General features: G+C 45.3%; 1 protein-coding gene across 1 annotated transcript in view; it reads right to left on the reverse strand.

Annotated features, from left to right (window-relative positions):
- ALG9 (ALG9 alpha-1,2-mannosyltransferase) overlaps positions 1–18,223 on the reverse strand; it is an 81,723-nt gene that overhangs the window by 29,094 nt on the left and 34,406 nt on the right. The window contains exons 10-13 of the mRNA XM_063436377.1: positions 17,393–17,550; positions 16,073–16,202; positions 15,510–15,657; positions 14,813–14,942 (exon numbers count right to left, since the gene is read on the reverse strand). Coding sequence (XP_063292447.1) covers positions 14,813–14,942; positions 15,510–15,657; positions 16,073–16,202; positions 17,393–17,550 — 566 coding nt within the window. The remainder of the gene's footprint in view (positions 1–14,812; positions 14,943–15,509; positions 15,658–16,072; positions 16,203–17,392; positions 17,551–18,223) is intronic.

The following is an 18,223-nucleotide window of genomic DNA, read 5'->3' on the forward strand; positions in this document are numbered from 1 at the left end:
CGTCCATTATATTGAGGAAATTCTACACAACGGGAATACTTTCACTACATTCAGCACATCTGGACTAGTGGAGGATTGAAGCAATAGACTCACGAACCTGTGACAGTAGGCTTTTCCCAAAGTCTGACTTGAGACGTGTAGATGAGTGTCAATAGTACATTTTGTTTTTGCATGAAACAATGTGGGAGTTTTATTATGTTTATTCTCACCACAACTTTTTTAGAGAAAGATTGTATGTATACACACACACACTTACTCGCACTAGAATGCAAAGTCATGCTGCCTAGTGGTTATGTAATTCCTGATGGGTGATGAAAACCCGTACGCGATCAGTGAATTAGAATTCAGAGCATGTGTCATATATATGAATCCCTGATTTAAAGTAAACAGAACACAATATAACATTTTAGGAAAGATTTCTCTTTACGAAGCAGAGATTGTTGTGTTCTGAGTGTAAGCGTTAATTACGAACCAAAATTATGGCCTGCTGGGAAAAAACTAAGCTCTGTTATATTCTCACAGCAGATCTTAAGCCAAAAAGTACGCTATTATTACTTCTGTCGCTCTCGCTTTCCTCGTTCATCCAATCTGCACCATGTCGCTAATAGCATTTAACAATAGAGCTGACGAGCTTCTCAGAGTTGCAACCTTTGCTGATTTCTCCTGAATGCCCCTGTGATGGCAGCATGGAGAGTTTAGTCCTATACTGACAAGACATGCCTTGATTAGGATTCTAAGAACCGAATCTATCCCCATCCTCTCCATGTTCCACACATTCTTCAGAAAAATAGGGCTCTGGGAGATGGGAACGCAAGCAGCATTATAACGTTAACAATGGAAGAGCAAGTGAGAAAGACAAAGGCTGGTTTATAAACAGGTACTGTAAGCCAAACATCCATATTGGTGCTCCCCCCCACCATTGTTTCACCAGCAAGCTTTTTAAAGTCTCATTAGCCTCGCTTCTTGTTAGAACACGCCACAATCAACCAAAGGCAGTGCTTGGCAAAGGAAAATAGAGAAGTTGTAAAAATCCACATCTATTTGCAGAATATCTATTCTTTATCTGCAAATGTAAAGTTCGTCTTTACATTTGCAGATACTGTGCCATACTCAATTAAACCTATTCTATTCGAAATATAGAGCGTGTTCAGATATTAAACAAGCAGTTTTACCTGCAGCAATATTGCAATCAGGCTGACCTGCTGTGAGAAATCTAATTGCTCTATACGAAATGGTCACCTGTTCAAAGATTTATCACAACAACCTTCCTACAGTAATGACTGAGATGTAAAGTTTGTGCTTTGAGGTCAAGAGACAACAAGTTCAATAGTTTTCAGCCGATCGGAGTGCCGACTTATTGAAAGGTTTGTGACAATCAAAATGCTGTGAACTCTATTTACCAAATGCCCTAGTAGAACATCAATGGTGTTTTACTGTATCACATCGGGGGGGGAAAACATTTTCCCTTCCCCTGCGGTAATATTTTTCTTAAAAAATAGACAGCTAAAACCAGGGCCGGATTAACATAGGGGCTAATGGAGCTGCAGCTCCAGGCCCAGGCCCATTTAAAAAAAAAAAAAGTTTTTTTATTTTTTACCTTTTTTTTTTTTTTTTACACACTACTCTTAGGATTGCCACCTGACTGGTATTTTACGGCACAGACGATATTTGAGGCTGCCTGGCCGTGACGGTATTGCAGTAATACCGGCAATGCAAATGCAAATATTTTTCTCAGTATAAACAAAGATTACTCTGCAATACCAGCAGCGGCCAGTAGGGGTCACTGTGTATGGAGAGAGGCAGGGATAGGAAGTTACAGCATCTCCCTGCCTCTCTCTACTCACTAATACGCGGGGGAGCAGCTACACAGCACAGAGAGTCCAGACAGCACCTCCCAGCCTGCAGGGACAGACTACAGTGAAGGATGTTGGGAAAGGCAGCAGGGAGACATGGGGACACTGAGACACTAGGGGACACTGGGAGACGTGGGGACACTGGGAAACATGGAGACACTGAGACATGGAGACGCTAAGACACATGAGGACGCTGTGGGACATAGGGAGACACATTAGAACATGGAGACACTAGGGACACAGTATCTCCATGTCTCCCAGTGTCCCCATGTCTCCCAGCCAGTGTCCCTAGTGTCTCATTGTCACCATGGCTCACAGTGTCCCCTAGTCTCCCAGTGTCTGTGTCCCCATGTCTCCAGTGTCTCCCAGTGTCCCCAAATGTCTGTGTCCCCATGCCTCCCAGTGTCCACATGCAGGGCCGCCATCAGGGCATGACAACCATAACAGTTGTCATGGGCCCGGCGGTCCTGGGGGGCCCCGAGCCCCACATACTGCTTCAGTAAGTAATGGCTGAGCTGGGGAGTTAAACAATCTCCCCAGCCAGCCTGCACTCAGCAAGGGGCCCGCACTGCCATCCGCGGGCCCCTGCTGCTACTAATCATCTCCTCCGTGCAAGGCACACTGAGGGACAGCTATAGGGCCCTCCCAAAGACCCCACTAGGCTGCCCCTCAGTGTGCCTGTCTCCAAACACAGCCTCACTGAGCTGCCTGTAACTGCTCAGGGCAGCTCCCTGCGGCTGGTTCTGCAGGAAGTGACATCACCAGTCACAGTGCAGAGTGAGCTGTGCGGAGCTGCCCTGAGCAGACTTACAGGCAGCGTGTCAGCATTGTGAGGTTCCTTCAGAAGAGGACCACCAGAGAGGTAAGGTTTGGGAGGGTTTTGGGAGCCCCTACCCCCCCTTGCATCCCTTACGCCCCTTGCTCCCATTGCATCCCCTACCCCCCCTTGCTCCCACTGCATCCCCTACCCCCCCCGCTCCCACTGCATCCCCTATCCCACTACTCCCACTGCATCCCCTATCCCCCCTACCCCCCTGCTCCCACTGCATCCCTTATCCCCCCTACCCCCCTGCTCCCACTGCATCCCCTATCCCCCCTACCCCCCTGCTCCCACTGCATCCCCTATCCCCCCTACCCCCCTTGCTCCCACTGCATCTCCTACCCCCCTTGCTCCCACTGCATCCCCTACCTCCCTTGCTCCCACTGCATCCCCTACCCCCCTTGCTCCCACTGCATCCCCTACCCCCCCTTGCTCCCACTGCATCCCCTACCCCCCTTGCTCCCACTGCATCCCCTACCCCCCCTTTCTCCCACTGCATCCCCTACACCCCCTTTCTCCCACTGCAACCCCTACCCCCCCTTGCTCCCACTGCAAACCCTACCCCCCCTTGCTCCCACTGCAACCCCTACCCCCTGCTCCCACTGCAACCCCTACCCCCCCTGCTCCCACTGCAACCCCTACCCCCCTGCTCCCACTGCATCCCCTATGCCCCCTGCTCCCACTGCATCCCCTACCCCCCAGCTCCCACTGCATCCCCTACCCCCCTTGCTCCCACTGCATCCCCTACCTCCCTGCTCCCACTGCATCCCCTACCCCCCTGCTCCCACTGCATCCCCTACCCCCCTGCATCCCCTACCCCCCTGCTCCCACTGCATCCCCTACCCCCCTGCTCCCACTGCATCCCCTACCCCCCTGCATCCCCTACCCCCCCTTGCTCCCACTGCATCCCCTACCCCGCCTTGCTCCCACTGCATCCCCTACCCCCCTTGCTCCCACTGCATCCCCTACCCCCCTTGCTCCCACTGCATCCCCTACCCCCCTTGCTCCCACTGCATCCCCTACCCCCCCCTTCTCCCACTGCAACCCCTACCCCTCCCCTTGCAACCCCTACCCCCCCCTTGCTTCCACTGCAACCCCTACCCCCCCTTGCTCCCACTGCAACCCCTACCCCCCTGCTCCCACTGCAACCCCTACCCCCCCTGCTCCCACTGCATCCCCTATGCCCCCTGCTCCCACTGCATCCCCTACCCCCCAGCTCCCACTGCATCCCCTACCCCCCCTTGCTCCCACTGCATCCCCTACCCCCCCTTGCTCCCATTGCATCCCCTACCCCCCTGCTCCCACTGCATCCCCTACCCCCCTGCTCCCACTGCATCCCCTACCCCCCTGCTCCCACTGCATCCCCTACCCCCTGCTCCCACTGCATCCCCTACTCCCTGCTCCCACTGCATCCCCTACCCCCCTGCTCCCACTGCATCCCCTACCCCCCTTGCTCCCACTGCATCCCCTACCCCCCTGCATCCCCTACCCCCTTATCCCACTGCATCCCCTACCCCCCTGCTCCCACTGCATCTCCTGCTCCCACTGCATCCCCTACCCCCCTTGCTCCCACTGCATCCCCTACCCCCCTGCTCCCACTGCATCCCCTACCCCCCTGCTCCCACTGCATCCCCTACCCCCCTTCTCCCACTGCATCCCCTACCCCCCCTTGCTCCCACTGCATCCCCTACCCCCCTGCTCCCACTGCACCCCCTACCCCCCTGCTCCAACTGCATCCCCTATCACCCCTACCCCCATGCTCCCACTGATCCCCTTCCCCTCTGCTCCCACTGCATCCCCTACCCCCTGCTCCCACTGCATCCCCTACCCCCTGCTCCCACTGCATCCCCTACCCCCCTGCTCCCACTGCATCCCCTACCCCCCTGCTCCCACTGCAGCTCCTGCCCCCTGCACTGTGCGCAATGGTAGGGTTTCGCTTTTGGTAGTGGCTAGTGGGCTACCCAACTGCTCCCACTGCAGCTCCTATTACCCTTTGCACCCACTACAGCCTCTATTTCCCCCTGTACCCTCTGCAGCCCCTTCCACTCACACCCTTTACAGCCCCTTCCTTTCGGCACCCTCTGCAGTCCCTACCCCTTTGCACGCACAAACATAAAGGCACACTATAGTTACCAGAACAACTGCAGCTTAAGTTATATTATACAGCTTAATGTAGTTGTTCTGGTGAGTATAGTCTACCACTGCAGGGTTTTTGCTGCAAAGACTGCCTTTTCAGAGAAAATGCAGTGTTTACATTGCTGCCTAGGAACACCTAGGCGCTTCCTGTGTCAGTGTTGCAAAATGTGCAGCACTGACATTCAACATCTCCATGCTCTGCATGTCGACGCTGAACGCTTGTCATAGAGAAGCACATATATATATATATGTGCACAGAGGGCCCCCTGCTACCTGTACGACGAAGAGGGGGCCCAGCAGCAAACTCTGTCCTCCTTTCCAGCTGCTCTCTGTCTAACTTTCCTGCACCCTGCGGCTGCCAGAGCGTTGCCACGGGTTACTATGGCAACGCTCCGCACAGCACACAGGCCTGTCTCGTGAGATTTAGTCAGAGAGGAGCTGGAAAGGAAGACAGTGTGTGCTGCTGGGCACCCTCTTCAATGTACCGAGGCTGGCTCCCTCCACCATGCCACTGGATCAACAGGAAATGCGATCTCCCCCTCCCTGGCACGATAAGAACCAGGGAGGGGGGAATAAAATTGAAATATACACAAATAAATAAATAAAATAATACTCCCCTTCCCCCCTATTTTACACACACACTGAATCCTTACAAGCACACTCTGCACTACACACACTACATTCACTCAACACACTCTGTACTACACACACACACTACATTCACTAAACACTCTGTACTACACACACACACTACATTCACTAAACACACTGCACTACACACACACTACATTCACTAACACACTCTGCACTACACACACACTACACACTCTGCACTACACACACACTATATTCACTAAAACACTCTGCACTCACTACAAACACTACATTTACTAAACACACTCTGCACTACACACACACACTACATTCACTAACACACTCTGCACTACATTCACTAAACACACTCTGCACTACACACACACTACATTCACTAACACACTCTGCACTACATTCACTAAACACACTCTGCACTACACATACACTACATTCACTAAAACACTCTGCACTCACTACAAACACTACATTTACTAAACACACTCTGCACTACACACACACACTACATTCACTATACACATTTTGCACTACACACACACACTACATTCACTAAACACTCTGCACTACATTCACTATACACTCTGCACTACATTCACTAAACACACGCACTACATTCACTAAACACACTTTGTACTACACACACACTACATTCACTAAACACACTTTGCACTACACACACACACACACACTACATTCACTATACACACGTTTCACTCACTACAAACACACTACATTCACTACAAAAACACACTCTGCATTCACTATACACACACCTGCATTCACTACACACACACTCTGCATCTAATGCATGCATACAAACATTACATACATTACACAAAACGTACAATCTGCATCCACTATATACACTGCATCCATGACACACATACTGCATCCACTATACACACTGTATCCATGACACACACACCGCATCCACTATACACATTCTACATCCACTATACACACTGCATCCATGACACACATACCGCGTCCACTATACACACACACACACACTTCATCCTTGTGGGCGGACTCGGGGCTGGCCCCGGGGGCCCAGATCTTGAGCTGTGTCAGGGGCCCTAAAATTTCTGATGGCAGCCCTGTCCACATGTCTCCCAGCAAGTGTCCCTAGTGTCTCATTGTCACCATGGCTCCCAGTGTCCCCTAGTCTCCAAGTGTCTGTGTCCCCATGTCTCTCAGTGTCTCCCAGTGTCCCCAAATGTCTGTGTCCCCATGCCTCCCAGTGTCCACATGTCTCCCAGCCAGTGTCCCTAGTGTATCAGTGTCCTCATGTCTCCCAGTATCCCTGTGTCTCCCAGTGTCCCTCGTGTCTCAGTGTTCTCATGTCTCCCAGTGTCTGTGTCCCCACGTCTCCGTGTCCCTGGTGTCCCCATGTCTCAGTGTCCCCATGTCTCCCAGTATCCCCATGTCTATGTCCACAAGTGCCCCCATGTCTCCCAGTGTCTGTGTCCCCATGCCTCCCAGCCAGTGTCCCTAGTTTCTCAGTGTCCCCTAGTCTCCCAGTGTCCCCTAGTCTCCCAGTGTCCCCTAGTCTCCCAGTGTCCCCTAGTCTCCCAGTGTCCCCTAGTCTCCCAGTGTCCCCTAGTCTCCCAGTGTCCCCTAGTCTCCCAGTGTCCCCTAGTCTCCCAGTGTCCCCTAGTCTCCCAGTGTCCCCTAGTCTCCCAGTGTCCCCTAGTCTCCCAGTGTCCCCTAGTCTCCCAGTGTCCCCTAGTCTCCCAGTGTCCCCTAGTCTCCCAGTGTCCCCTAGTCTCCCAGTGTCTGTGTTTCCATGTCTCTCAGTGTCCCTAGTGTCTTAGTTTCCCCAAATGTTTGTGTCCCCATGTCTCTGTGTCCCTAGTGTGTGTGACCCCATTTCTCCCAGTGTCTCCAAATGTCTCAGTGTCCCCATATCTCCCAGTTTCTCCATGTCTCCCAGTGTCCCCATGTCTGTATCCACAAGTGCCCCCATGTCTCCCAGTGTCCCCAAGTGTTTCAGTGCCCCTATGTCTCCCAGTGTCTCCATGTCTCCCAGTGTCCCCATGTCTGTATCCACAAGTGCCCCCATGTCTCCCAGTATCCCCAAGTGTTTGAGTGCCACCATGTCTCCCAGTGTCCCCAAGTGTCTCAGTGTCCCCTAGTATCCTAGTGACACGGAACACACTGAGACATAGGGAGACTGGGAGAAATGGGGACACAGACACTGGGAGACTAGGGGGCTGGGCGACATCGGGACACTGACACTGTGATACATAGGGACACTGATACCAGGCTGGCCTTCCAATTCTTTGGACAGACATGCCCCCTTTTTCGGCATGTTCGCCCCTTTTGGCAGTCACGTGATTCGCGTCAGTGGCCCACCCTTATACCCCGCACATTGACTTCCTGCTTCACTGGACACTGCTGTTAGGGGGTATGGATTTACTTGAAAGATGAAAGCATAAATTAGAGAGATTAGCATAGGGTATGTGTTTTCTTATAGCTGCATCCTTTCAGTTTCCCTCCAACACCAACTCCATCAGATACATCATAATTGTCAGCACCAGGCCCACTGGGCTCTTAATCCGGCCCTGGCTAAAACATCAGATTATGGTAGTTGTTTTTTTAGATGATCACACAAAATAGAAAAGGAAAATATCTATCTCCATACACACACTCCCATCATTTGATCAAATTCTTTTGACACTTGGCTAATTTTAGTCAGACATCAATATATACCTGCAAGATTACCTTTTTACCCCCCATGTTGTGCTTTGCAGATTTTTATTTTTAATGGTTTTTAAAGCAACCTTTAAAGGAAAAATAAACATTTGGCATTATTAAATTAGATTAGATTTACAAGGACAATTACAATTATGCACATCACTATTTACTTCCATAAAAGTTCTTTGGGCTATGTTAAATAATCTCTTTGGAAAAGAAACATTGAAGACATTATTTAATTGAGCGTGTAGTGCTGTGGTCGCCAGATTCATGCACGACCCACGTCAATGCTAAGCCTCATGATGAACGCTCCTTGCATAGAGTTAGAAAGCTGATTCAAATGCATTTTGAAGAATCTGTACGTCACTCACTGTGCATTGATTTATGAAGTCTGCTCACATTCATAGTTTAAGTTTAACTATTGGGATTGATGCAGGGCACGTCACTGCAATGAACTGATCTTGTCCTGTTAACTTAGCTTTGTGGCTGGGTTTAGTTATTAAATAAATGCTCCAAGCACCATAATCACTACATCGTGCTGTAGCAGTTATGGTGCCAAGAGTGCCCTTGCTGGATGTTCTCTTCATTGAGCCAAGCCTAGTGGTGCAGACCGTAGCTCATTGGCTGACAGAGAACAGAGGGGCGAACAGAAACTCCTCGTTTCTGGCTCTCACATCTGGCTGCAGAAAGGCATGGAGCAAACCCCAGGTAAGAAGTCAAACAGTTAGAAAACGGACACGGATTGCACAACAATGACAGCACACTGTAGTAGTTTTGGTTCTAAGAGTGTTAAAGGAAGTTGCTCTTCTTAAAGGGAAACTCCAGACCCCTAAAGCACTTTAGCTTCCTGAAAAGCTAAATTGAAAAAAGAAAGTGTGTCCTCTTTTTTCAATTTGCAAAAAGTGCATATTTCAATATAAATCAAGATTTTTATAAATTACCCGGTTACACTCCCTTGCCTTTCGAACAGAGAACAGGTAATTTTACTTCCTGGTTTGGTTATCTCAGTGTAGCTAAAACTCAGGCATCAGGCAATTGCTTTGAGCACCTGCCTTGCAAAGACTTCTCATTGAGCTGCATTGGGAAGTCTGTGATTGGACAGTCACAGAAAGTCTGGGTGGAGTTAGAAGGGGAGGGCTAGGAAAGGCAACAGACAAGAGGACAGTAGGTGTGAAAGTTGTTTTTAGATACACTCCCAATAATAATAATAAAAAAAAAAGCATATATAAATGCATCCAAGCGTTCATTATCTATTTTTATTTAGTTTTTATATGGGCACTGCAGTGTTAGCTAACATTTATTTCTTATCCATTCTACTGAGACGGAAGTAATTAATGAACTAAACACAGTTAATCCAGCTACTGCAACCCTCCGTACTCCTCCATACCAATTCTATTAGACCTCTCTGCTGCCTTCCGCTTTCTAAAACGGAGTTTATCTTCCCTCGTCATTATACCAATCCTCTGCTGTCACTCTCTCTGCAAAGTGATGATACACACATCAGCCCATCCTTGCAAGCTTGCTGCCTTGATGTCATCTAGGATTCTGGTCTCACCTCGTCACCTCATATCTCGTCTGTCACCAAATCTTGCCATTTCCAACTTAAAACCTTTGCCTGCATCTCCCCTTTTATCACCCAAGTTGCTACAAAGGAGCTTGTTCATGATTTTGTAATTTCACACATTGATTACAGTAAATCTCTCCTAATTGGTCTCTCCAGAAACCATATAGCCTCTTTACAGTCCATAGTGAATGCTGCTATCAGGATTGCTGCTATCATCGTACCTCTCTCATGTCTGGCCTCTGTTAATCAGTACACTGGCATCTTGTACCCCATAAGATTCAATTCAAAATATTAATGCTTACCTACAAAGCTCTCAACAACTCTACCCCATGTCACATTGCTTCACTATTTCATACATACAGCCAGTGGCGTACATACCGCAGTCGCAGGGGTCGCAGGCCACCCGATGGGTATGGATTGTCATGGGGCCCGGTCAGCGCTGGGCGCTTCAACAGCCCGACCGGGCCCCCTGTGATGACATATGTATGTGTGTCTGTGTGAGTGTGTGCCTGTCTGTATGTGTCTTTGCATGTATGTCTGTGTGAGTGTGTGCCTGTCTGTATGTGTCTTTGCACATCTGTCTGTGTGAGTGTGTGCCTGTCTGTGTCTGTATGTGTGAGTGTGTGCCTGTCTGTGTCTGTATGTATGTATTTGTGCCTGTCCTTTTGTATGTGCCTGTCTGTGCCTGTGTGTGTGTGTCGGTCTGTGTGTATGTGTCTGTGTGTATGTGTCTGTGTGTATGTGTCTGTGTGTATGTGTCTGTGTGTATGTAATGTGTGTATGTAATGTGTGTATGTGTGCCTGTCTGTTTGTATGTATGTGTGCCTGTCTGTTTGTATGTATGTGTGCCTGTCTGTTTGTCTGTATGTGTGCCTGTCTGTTTGTCTGTATGTGTGCCTGTCTGTTTGTCTGTATGTGTGCCTGTCTGTATGTGTGCCTGTCTGTATGTGTGCCTGTCTGTATGTGTGCCTGTCTGTATGTGTGCCTGTCTGTATGTGTGCCTGTCTGTATGTGTGCCTGTCTGTATGTGTGCCTGTCTGTATGTGTGCCTGTCTGTATGTGTGCCTGTCTGTATGTGTGCCTGTCTGTATGTGTGCCTGTCTGTATGTGTGCCTGTCTGTATGTGTGCCTGTCTGTATGTGTGCCTGTCTGTATGTGTGTCTGTCTGTATGTGTGTCTGTCTGTATGTGTGTCTGTCTGTATGTGTGTCTGTCTGTATGTGTGTCTGTCTGTATGTGTGTCTGTCTGTATGTGTGTCTGTCTGTATGTGTGTCTGTCTGTATGTGTGTCTGTCTGTATGTGTGTCTGTCTGTATGTGTGTCTGTTGGGGGGAGGTGGGAGGGAGGCCCCATGGATCAGTTTTGCACCGGGGCCCCATGGATTGTGTGTACGCCACTGCATACAGCCCTTATTGGTCACACCGCTATGCAGGGGAGATTATCCTGTCTGCTGCTTGTACCCCGTACTGCTAATTTGTATTAGGGAACTTTCATCGGGCAGCTCCATTCCTAAGAAAAAGCCTGCCTTCTCCCATTAGACTTTGACAGTGCCGCTTTAAAAAAACAACAAAACACCTATCTCTTCAGAAAAGCCATTGAACTCCCAGGGTAAAGGTCATTCCACAAACCTATCTCTCTGCTTAATAAGGTAGATCAGGGGTAGGCAACCTTTTAGCGGCACTGTGCCGATATAGGATTGTGATGTCCCGTAGCGTGCCGGTCCTATTTTTTTAAATTTAGGTGTGTATGCTGCCGTATTCTGTTTGTGTTATTTTTACTGCAGTTGCTTTGCATCATTGTATTTGTGCGTATATGAGCTATTATATTGTATGTGTTCATTAGTAGTTTATGGTATTGTGTATGATACATATGAATGTGGGCTGTGTATGAGGGCTGCTTGTGGAATTGTGTGCGGATGGATATGTCACATTGTGTGTTTGGTAGTGTGTGTGGGCTGTTTGGGGTATTGCATGTGAAAGGCTGCATGTGGGGTTTGTGTGCATGTATGTGGATTGTTAGCGGGTTACGTTTGTGCAGATTGTGTGTATGTTTGTGTGTGGGCTGTTCGTATTATTTGTATAAGGGGAGGGTTATTCTTCATTTCTGTGTTATGAATGTAAATTAGTGATAGTAAAAATGTCTATTTACTGTGTATACCTGTATTCAATATCTACTCAAAATAGCTGCTAGAGCACCCGCTCCCATCGACTAACTACCTCGTGTAACAAGATGGCGCCTACATCCGGAGTAAAATCCCGGGATGATGGTGACACGCCTCGTAGGATGTGCATTAGATAAGACACTTAACCAATTAGAGATGTATTCTCTCTGTTATCTACATTTTTGCATATGATGTATTTTTGCCTTTATAAGGGGCTTGCCGCCCCCCTGAGTAAACATTCCGAAGTTTTTAATTAACCTGATACCTGTGTCTCAGTGTAATTTACTTCAGAGCGTGCACGCATTTATTTTAACAATTTGGAAAAGAGCAGATACTCAGATAAACACTTGGTTTGATCCACAATATCTGTGTATATCTAGCAGTATGGTTGGCTTCCCTGGGTTCCAGTGGGGACCAGGCTGGCCTGGTACAGGTCAAAGACAGGAGCTGCAACAGCAGCTGCAGGTTGCTCTACTACAGTGTGGATTCCTATTCACAAGTGCTGGTAGGAAGTGATCTGAGATCACTTCCTCTAAGTGCTGCAATGCATAAATTGTGGATTGTCCTTCACCATCTTTTCGTATTAGCAGATATTTGAAGTTTTACTGGGACTCCTGATAGGCCAGAGCCTGTTTGGCTCTAGCAGCCTTGAGTGCCGTGCAAAGACACCTCGAGTGCCGTGCACGGCACTAGTGCCGTAGGTTGCCTATCTCTGAGGTAGATTATACTATTGTGTTTCTTTCCCACCCTCGTCACCTAGTTGCTATCCCCAACATTGCCCTTCCTATTTTTTAATAGCCTACCTCCTTAATTGTCTAGTTTCTCTCATTTCTTGTTAAATTCCCCTTTTATATTATTGTAAATCTCTGCAGAGTAATCTGGCGCAATATAAATACCAATAATAATTAGAATAATTTCAGAGGCCAGATCATATTTTAGAACCCCGTACTACAAGGATGGGGATGTCATCAGTACAATTATTTCCAGCAATAAACGTGTTATGATGCACGGATTACCTCTGTACTGTCTCAGGGACCTTGTCTCGGCCAGAACGGGGACATTAAAGTATTTCTTTGAACACTGTATTTTCTTTTGTTCATGTAGTCACCACTGGGACTACTGGCTCTATGCAAGTGCTGCACACCGTATAATATTGAGAAAATAAATGCAACCCTACCTTTAATGTTTGAACAAAAGTTCGCTATTGCATTGTATCAAAGTTTCTGCAGAAAAGGAAACTGATTTTTACAGCATTTTTAAAAAATAATTCTCAATTAGAGAATGACAACATTTCTTCATTGTGGACTTGCAGCAATTACAAAAATATATATATTTTAATTGAAAGAAGGTTAATGTAATAAAAAGAACAAAAATCACCTTACCCCCCCAAAAAAAGAAAACCAAGTTTGATACATAATTTTTTTTGTTTAGAAGTAAAAATACCTATTCATTAATTACAGCCGTCGCTCATGATTTGATGACGTAGGTACATATGTGCTGCTTGCTGTGTGGATTTGGAAATAGAAAAGGGCTTTTGTGCCTGATTGTGGCATGAATAAAATCTGCAAATAGAAGTGCAGAAAGGTAGGGCCTCACTCTGATTGAAGGCTGACAGCTTACCAAGAAATGACGCTCAGCGTGTGAGCAACACAGCAGTGCTCAAGCTAAAAAAGCTACCCACGTCATCACAAATTAACCTAGCTGCTGGAAGGCATGACTCAAAAACAGAATTGTTTTAATCATTTAAAAAAATATTCACAGAAATATACACTTTTTTTTTTTCTGGCAATCGCTCCATGCATGCAGTGAAGTGTATTTATTTAGCCCTTGGATTTTTTTCTTTGCAATAAACTATATAGAATTTGAGCAAAAAATATAAAAAAAAAAAATTCTGAAAAAAAACCAACAAACTGAAGACTAACATTTCTACGCAATCAAGTGGTGCATTTAACAGGAGCATTCAACTAGCACCAAACCTGCTAATTAGAATAGCAGATAATCTGTAATAATAGTAGGTTAGGTCCTGTTAGATTCATTTAATTCTATCAAATTAATAAATGTCATCTCACTGATGTCTATGGGAGATCATCTAATCAATTAGTATAAATCAAGCGTTTCTTGCTCTGTATTAGAAAAGATGTTTCTTTATTTAAAACATACATTAGCAATACATAGCAGGTCTCAAAATTTCTACTTGCCCACTTGTAAAGAAAGATAGGTGGTGAATGGGCTACTAGGATCTGAACTATGGACCACTGGCTATAGGGAGGAGAACTGAGGGCTACCGGCTATAGAAGGCCACATGGGACATTAACATTGCATGCACAATCAGTCTATCTAAAAGGCACTCTGGCAATGGCTAGTGGAGAGCAAATCTTCTCCTTTTCTGTTTAAACAGATCCAATTTTGCTAAAGTGTAGCACAGAAGTTGACAGTGTTGTGTTCTGTGTCAACTATATTCTTTCTCCTTGTAATCTAGAACCCAGAGCATAAAGATAACACAGATGGTCATGTACACTGATCAATATAGTAAAACAGCGATAGTCTATCTAAAACAAATTACAAAAGGATAAGACAGAAAGTGCAGTGTATCATAAAGGAAGGTCAGGGATGGCAGCGTAGATTTTAGATCAGGGCTGACAATGACAGATTAAGTTGTTTCTACAGGCAACTCATTAGTGAACTTGATAACAAGTGAGCAATGAGGTCTCAGTCCTTTAGGTATTGCGGTATATCAAGTGGGAAAGATGCGGCGTCTGGTGCCGTACAGAAGGATGCATCAATGAGTGCCACTAAAATGAAGCAATGAGCTTGTGGAACCTGATTCAGCTAAGGATATTTTGGTGCTTAGAGTGTCTCTTTAATACAACAGGTCCAGCCACCCAAGAGGTAATACATCATTTCTCTTGTGAAGATAATTTCTAAAATGTTAACCCACTATTCAAAACAAAGTTGTTCTAATTTACTCACATATCTAGAGGTCTCTTCCAGATTCTGGTCGTTCATGTCTTTCGGAATAATTCTGGTTGCCTTTTTCCCCTTGGCATATGGTTTTGGAAGTTGCCCTCTGAACTCTGACTCAATAAACTGGAGGTGCCAACTATATAGAACATGAAAAAAAAACTAATAAATGAATAAATATTTTCACCCGAAAAAATTTAATCTAAGCACATATAGAAACTTATTGAATGTAAAAACTTTTCTTAAATACACATCATTGTTGTGTTGGGTGAGCTATTAAGCTGACTGAAAAGAAACACACACACAAAAGTAAAATCCCCCCCCCCCTTCCCAAAAAAGGGTGCATTTTCCTTTTTTTTTTAGGGTCACTATTATCATGAACTGTTGGCACTTTCTGTAGGGCTAAAAATAAAAAAAAAAATTAGGCTACAAACACATAAGTTAGAATATGATCAGGGGCCACGATACAAGGTATCTGTTGTCGGCTACTCCACCTGCAGAACCAGTAACTCCAGTAGAGGAGAACATTTTGAGGTAAAGGGCTATGCAGTACTCAAAATCTATGGGGAGTCAGACAAAACGATATAAAATAGATCAGAACTTTACACTGAGCACCTATTTAATCTATTTTACATGCCGATTGACTAAGGACATTGCTTCAATGACAAAATGGCTTGGAAAGGCTACTCTAAAATTGTGAACTCACTTGTCTGGAAGAAGAAAGTTGCTGGGGAAGCGGTACCATTCCTTTCCTACACACACATTGACTGATCTGCCCTCTGGCACTGTGTGAAAAGAGGAATCTTTGGCAATCCGGTGGAATTCAGGATACAGGTCCAAAGGCCCATGGTAACCTGGAAAAAATGGGTAAAATAAATAGAAAAAAGAAGCAGCACACCCGGGCCTCTACGAACATATTTTGTCTACAGTGCTTCTATATTCTTCTAACAAATATCGCAAAGCAATGACAGTCAAATATAAGTTAATCAAAATGATACATATAGGTAAGGATCCCAGAATGTAAGGGTGAAGGGTTCGCTCAGATACCGGATATGTCATATATTATCAAACACATTCTTTCTTCACCTGACCTTCAGTGTATATACGTTATCTCTTTTCTTATTTGGGAACTGCATAATATTGGCAGAGCATTCTTTGTTTTTTATGTATCAGGACTGTCAGTGGCTGTGTGTGTTTGTGATATAACGCATACCACGTGGCTTAAATGTTCATTTTTGGAAGATTTCCCAAACACTTCCGTTTACCCACCTCTAAATAAAGCTATGGAACGGGATAAGGATAGAAGGCCAAACAGGAAAACAAATCCCAGTGCCAGCCAATTGGAAGAGACCGTATAATGTTCCAATCGATATCGCTGGAACAAGAAGTGGTAGCATTTCTAAAAGTGTAAAAGAAATCAAAAACACAAAAAGTGATTTAGCTGCAGCTATATACTATATAGCATAAAATAACATGTTAGCATTGTCTAAGGGTCACACTAAGCATCATAACCATTTGCATTAATATCAGGCATATGTGATAAGCTGGGGGTGCTACCTATTCAATGCCCTTGCTAGACAGTGGTTGATGGGATACGGTCAGATCTGAATAGAGATATCTGATCGAAGGAGCAGTTTCCTGGTTAAGTAGGGGTTGCCAGCTACTGAATTTCTAATTATTTTTTTTTTTATAAATATATATCTTTTTTGAAGGGGACTAGACAAGAGGTGTCTAAAATGTAGATTTCCCTAAATGATGTAAACTACAACTCCAATAATGCTTTGTTAGCCAAGGAAGTTGTATCTTCTTTGATTGACAAGCTATTGAAAAAAATATCCAGATTAACAACAATAGCCTGACACAACCAGTTGTCCCGACGAAAGCATCCACATTAGTTTTAAAAGGAATCTTCTAACATTCATAAAGCAAACCTTTCTAGACATTGAATTCCAAATCTTTATTGTTTCTACTGTACTCAATCATTTCTGCGGCTGTAAGTAAAATCTCCTGTCCTCAAGTCTCAGTGGATGACTGTTTGCCTGTTGTAATGCCCTGACAATGAACTGGTCACAAGAAAGCTCAGTACATATTTAAAGGATGTTCTCATATGTTTCAGGATTTCTATTTCCATGTGTGAAGCGACTTTACAAGCATGGATGATGAATCTGATATAATGCCTTCTATCAGACTTGGGGAAAAACGAATTAACCCCTTTCTCCCCTATGCATGTTTCACACGATACAGGTAAAGTTATTATGAATGTTTTATTAAGCAGTATATGTAAATGTCGAACAGTGTGAGACTAGATGTTCTACAATAAACAGGCAATACGCAGCTTCAAATTATGTTGTTCAAGATTGATCTGAATAAATGAGCAATATTGCGTTTGGAGGCACAAAATCCGCAGACTAATGAATATTGATCACAGCACTGAACTATTATTACAGATGTTAACAGCAGTTTGTTTTAATTTATGTTACAAATGGACTGCTAGCCCGGAGCTCTGTTCTTCTTACAACTCAAAATAAACCATATAAGATAAGCACGTATAAATAGACCAGCGGTACTGGAAGAATAACCGTACGTCACCTGTAGTGCGGAAAGAGCCACAGCCCCACAGAGGCAGATCAGAGGATAGATGGGAAACAGGAATCGCTCCTCCTTATGAGGCTGAGAGAAGAAAATCAGAATCCAGATATGCATGGGCGCCAAAGTCAGCCAATACGGTCTTCCAAGGTTCTGAACTGCTAAATAAATTACATGGGATTGTTAATAAAGAACAGCCAGGCAAAAAAAAACTTGAAGTTAGCTATCGGTTGTGCCTTTAAAAAATAGATTAAAAAAATAAGATACAATAGTTTTCTTTTTAATATTTACATTGAATGCCAATAGACAAAGTATGTTATGTCTAATAACCACCATTGTGTTGTGTACACGAGCGTTCTACACTATGGAAGGAATGTACAAGCACGAATGTAAGAGTGCTTGGAGCATCACAGAGCAATGAAGTCACTCACACTAGGCAGAGTGGCAGAGGTAAGTGTCTTTTATACTTCCACAAAAGGAATCTCATTACTCAGGCGGCCTACGGATTAAAGGGACATTCCGGCCTCTAAAGCACTTTATCTTAATGAAATGCTTTATCTGTAAAGAGTCTTCTTTTCACATTTTACAAAAAAGTGTTCAATAAGAATTGGTACTTTTATAAATAACCTTTTTACACACTGACTTTAAAAGCAGAGAACAGGTCTTACTGTTACTTCCTGGTTTGGTTAGCTCAGTGGAGCTAAACTCAGGCTTCAGGCAACTGCTCAGAGCACCTGCTTTGCAAAGACTTCTCATTGAGCTGCATTGGGAAGTCTGTGATTGGACAGCCACAGAAAGCCTGGGCTGGGGAAGAGATCTGCAGCTTTTGTAGAC

This window comes from Pelobates fuscus, chromosome 11 (genome assembly GCF_036172605.1).
Source record: "Pelobates fuscus isolate aPelFus1 chromosome 11, aPelFus1.pri, whole genome shotgun sequence".
In the NCBI taxonomy this organism is placed as follows: domain Eukaryota; kingdom Metazoa; phylum Chordata; class Amphibia; order Anura; family Pelobatidae; genus Pelobates; species Pelobates fuscus.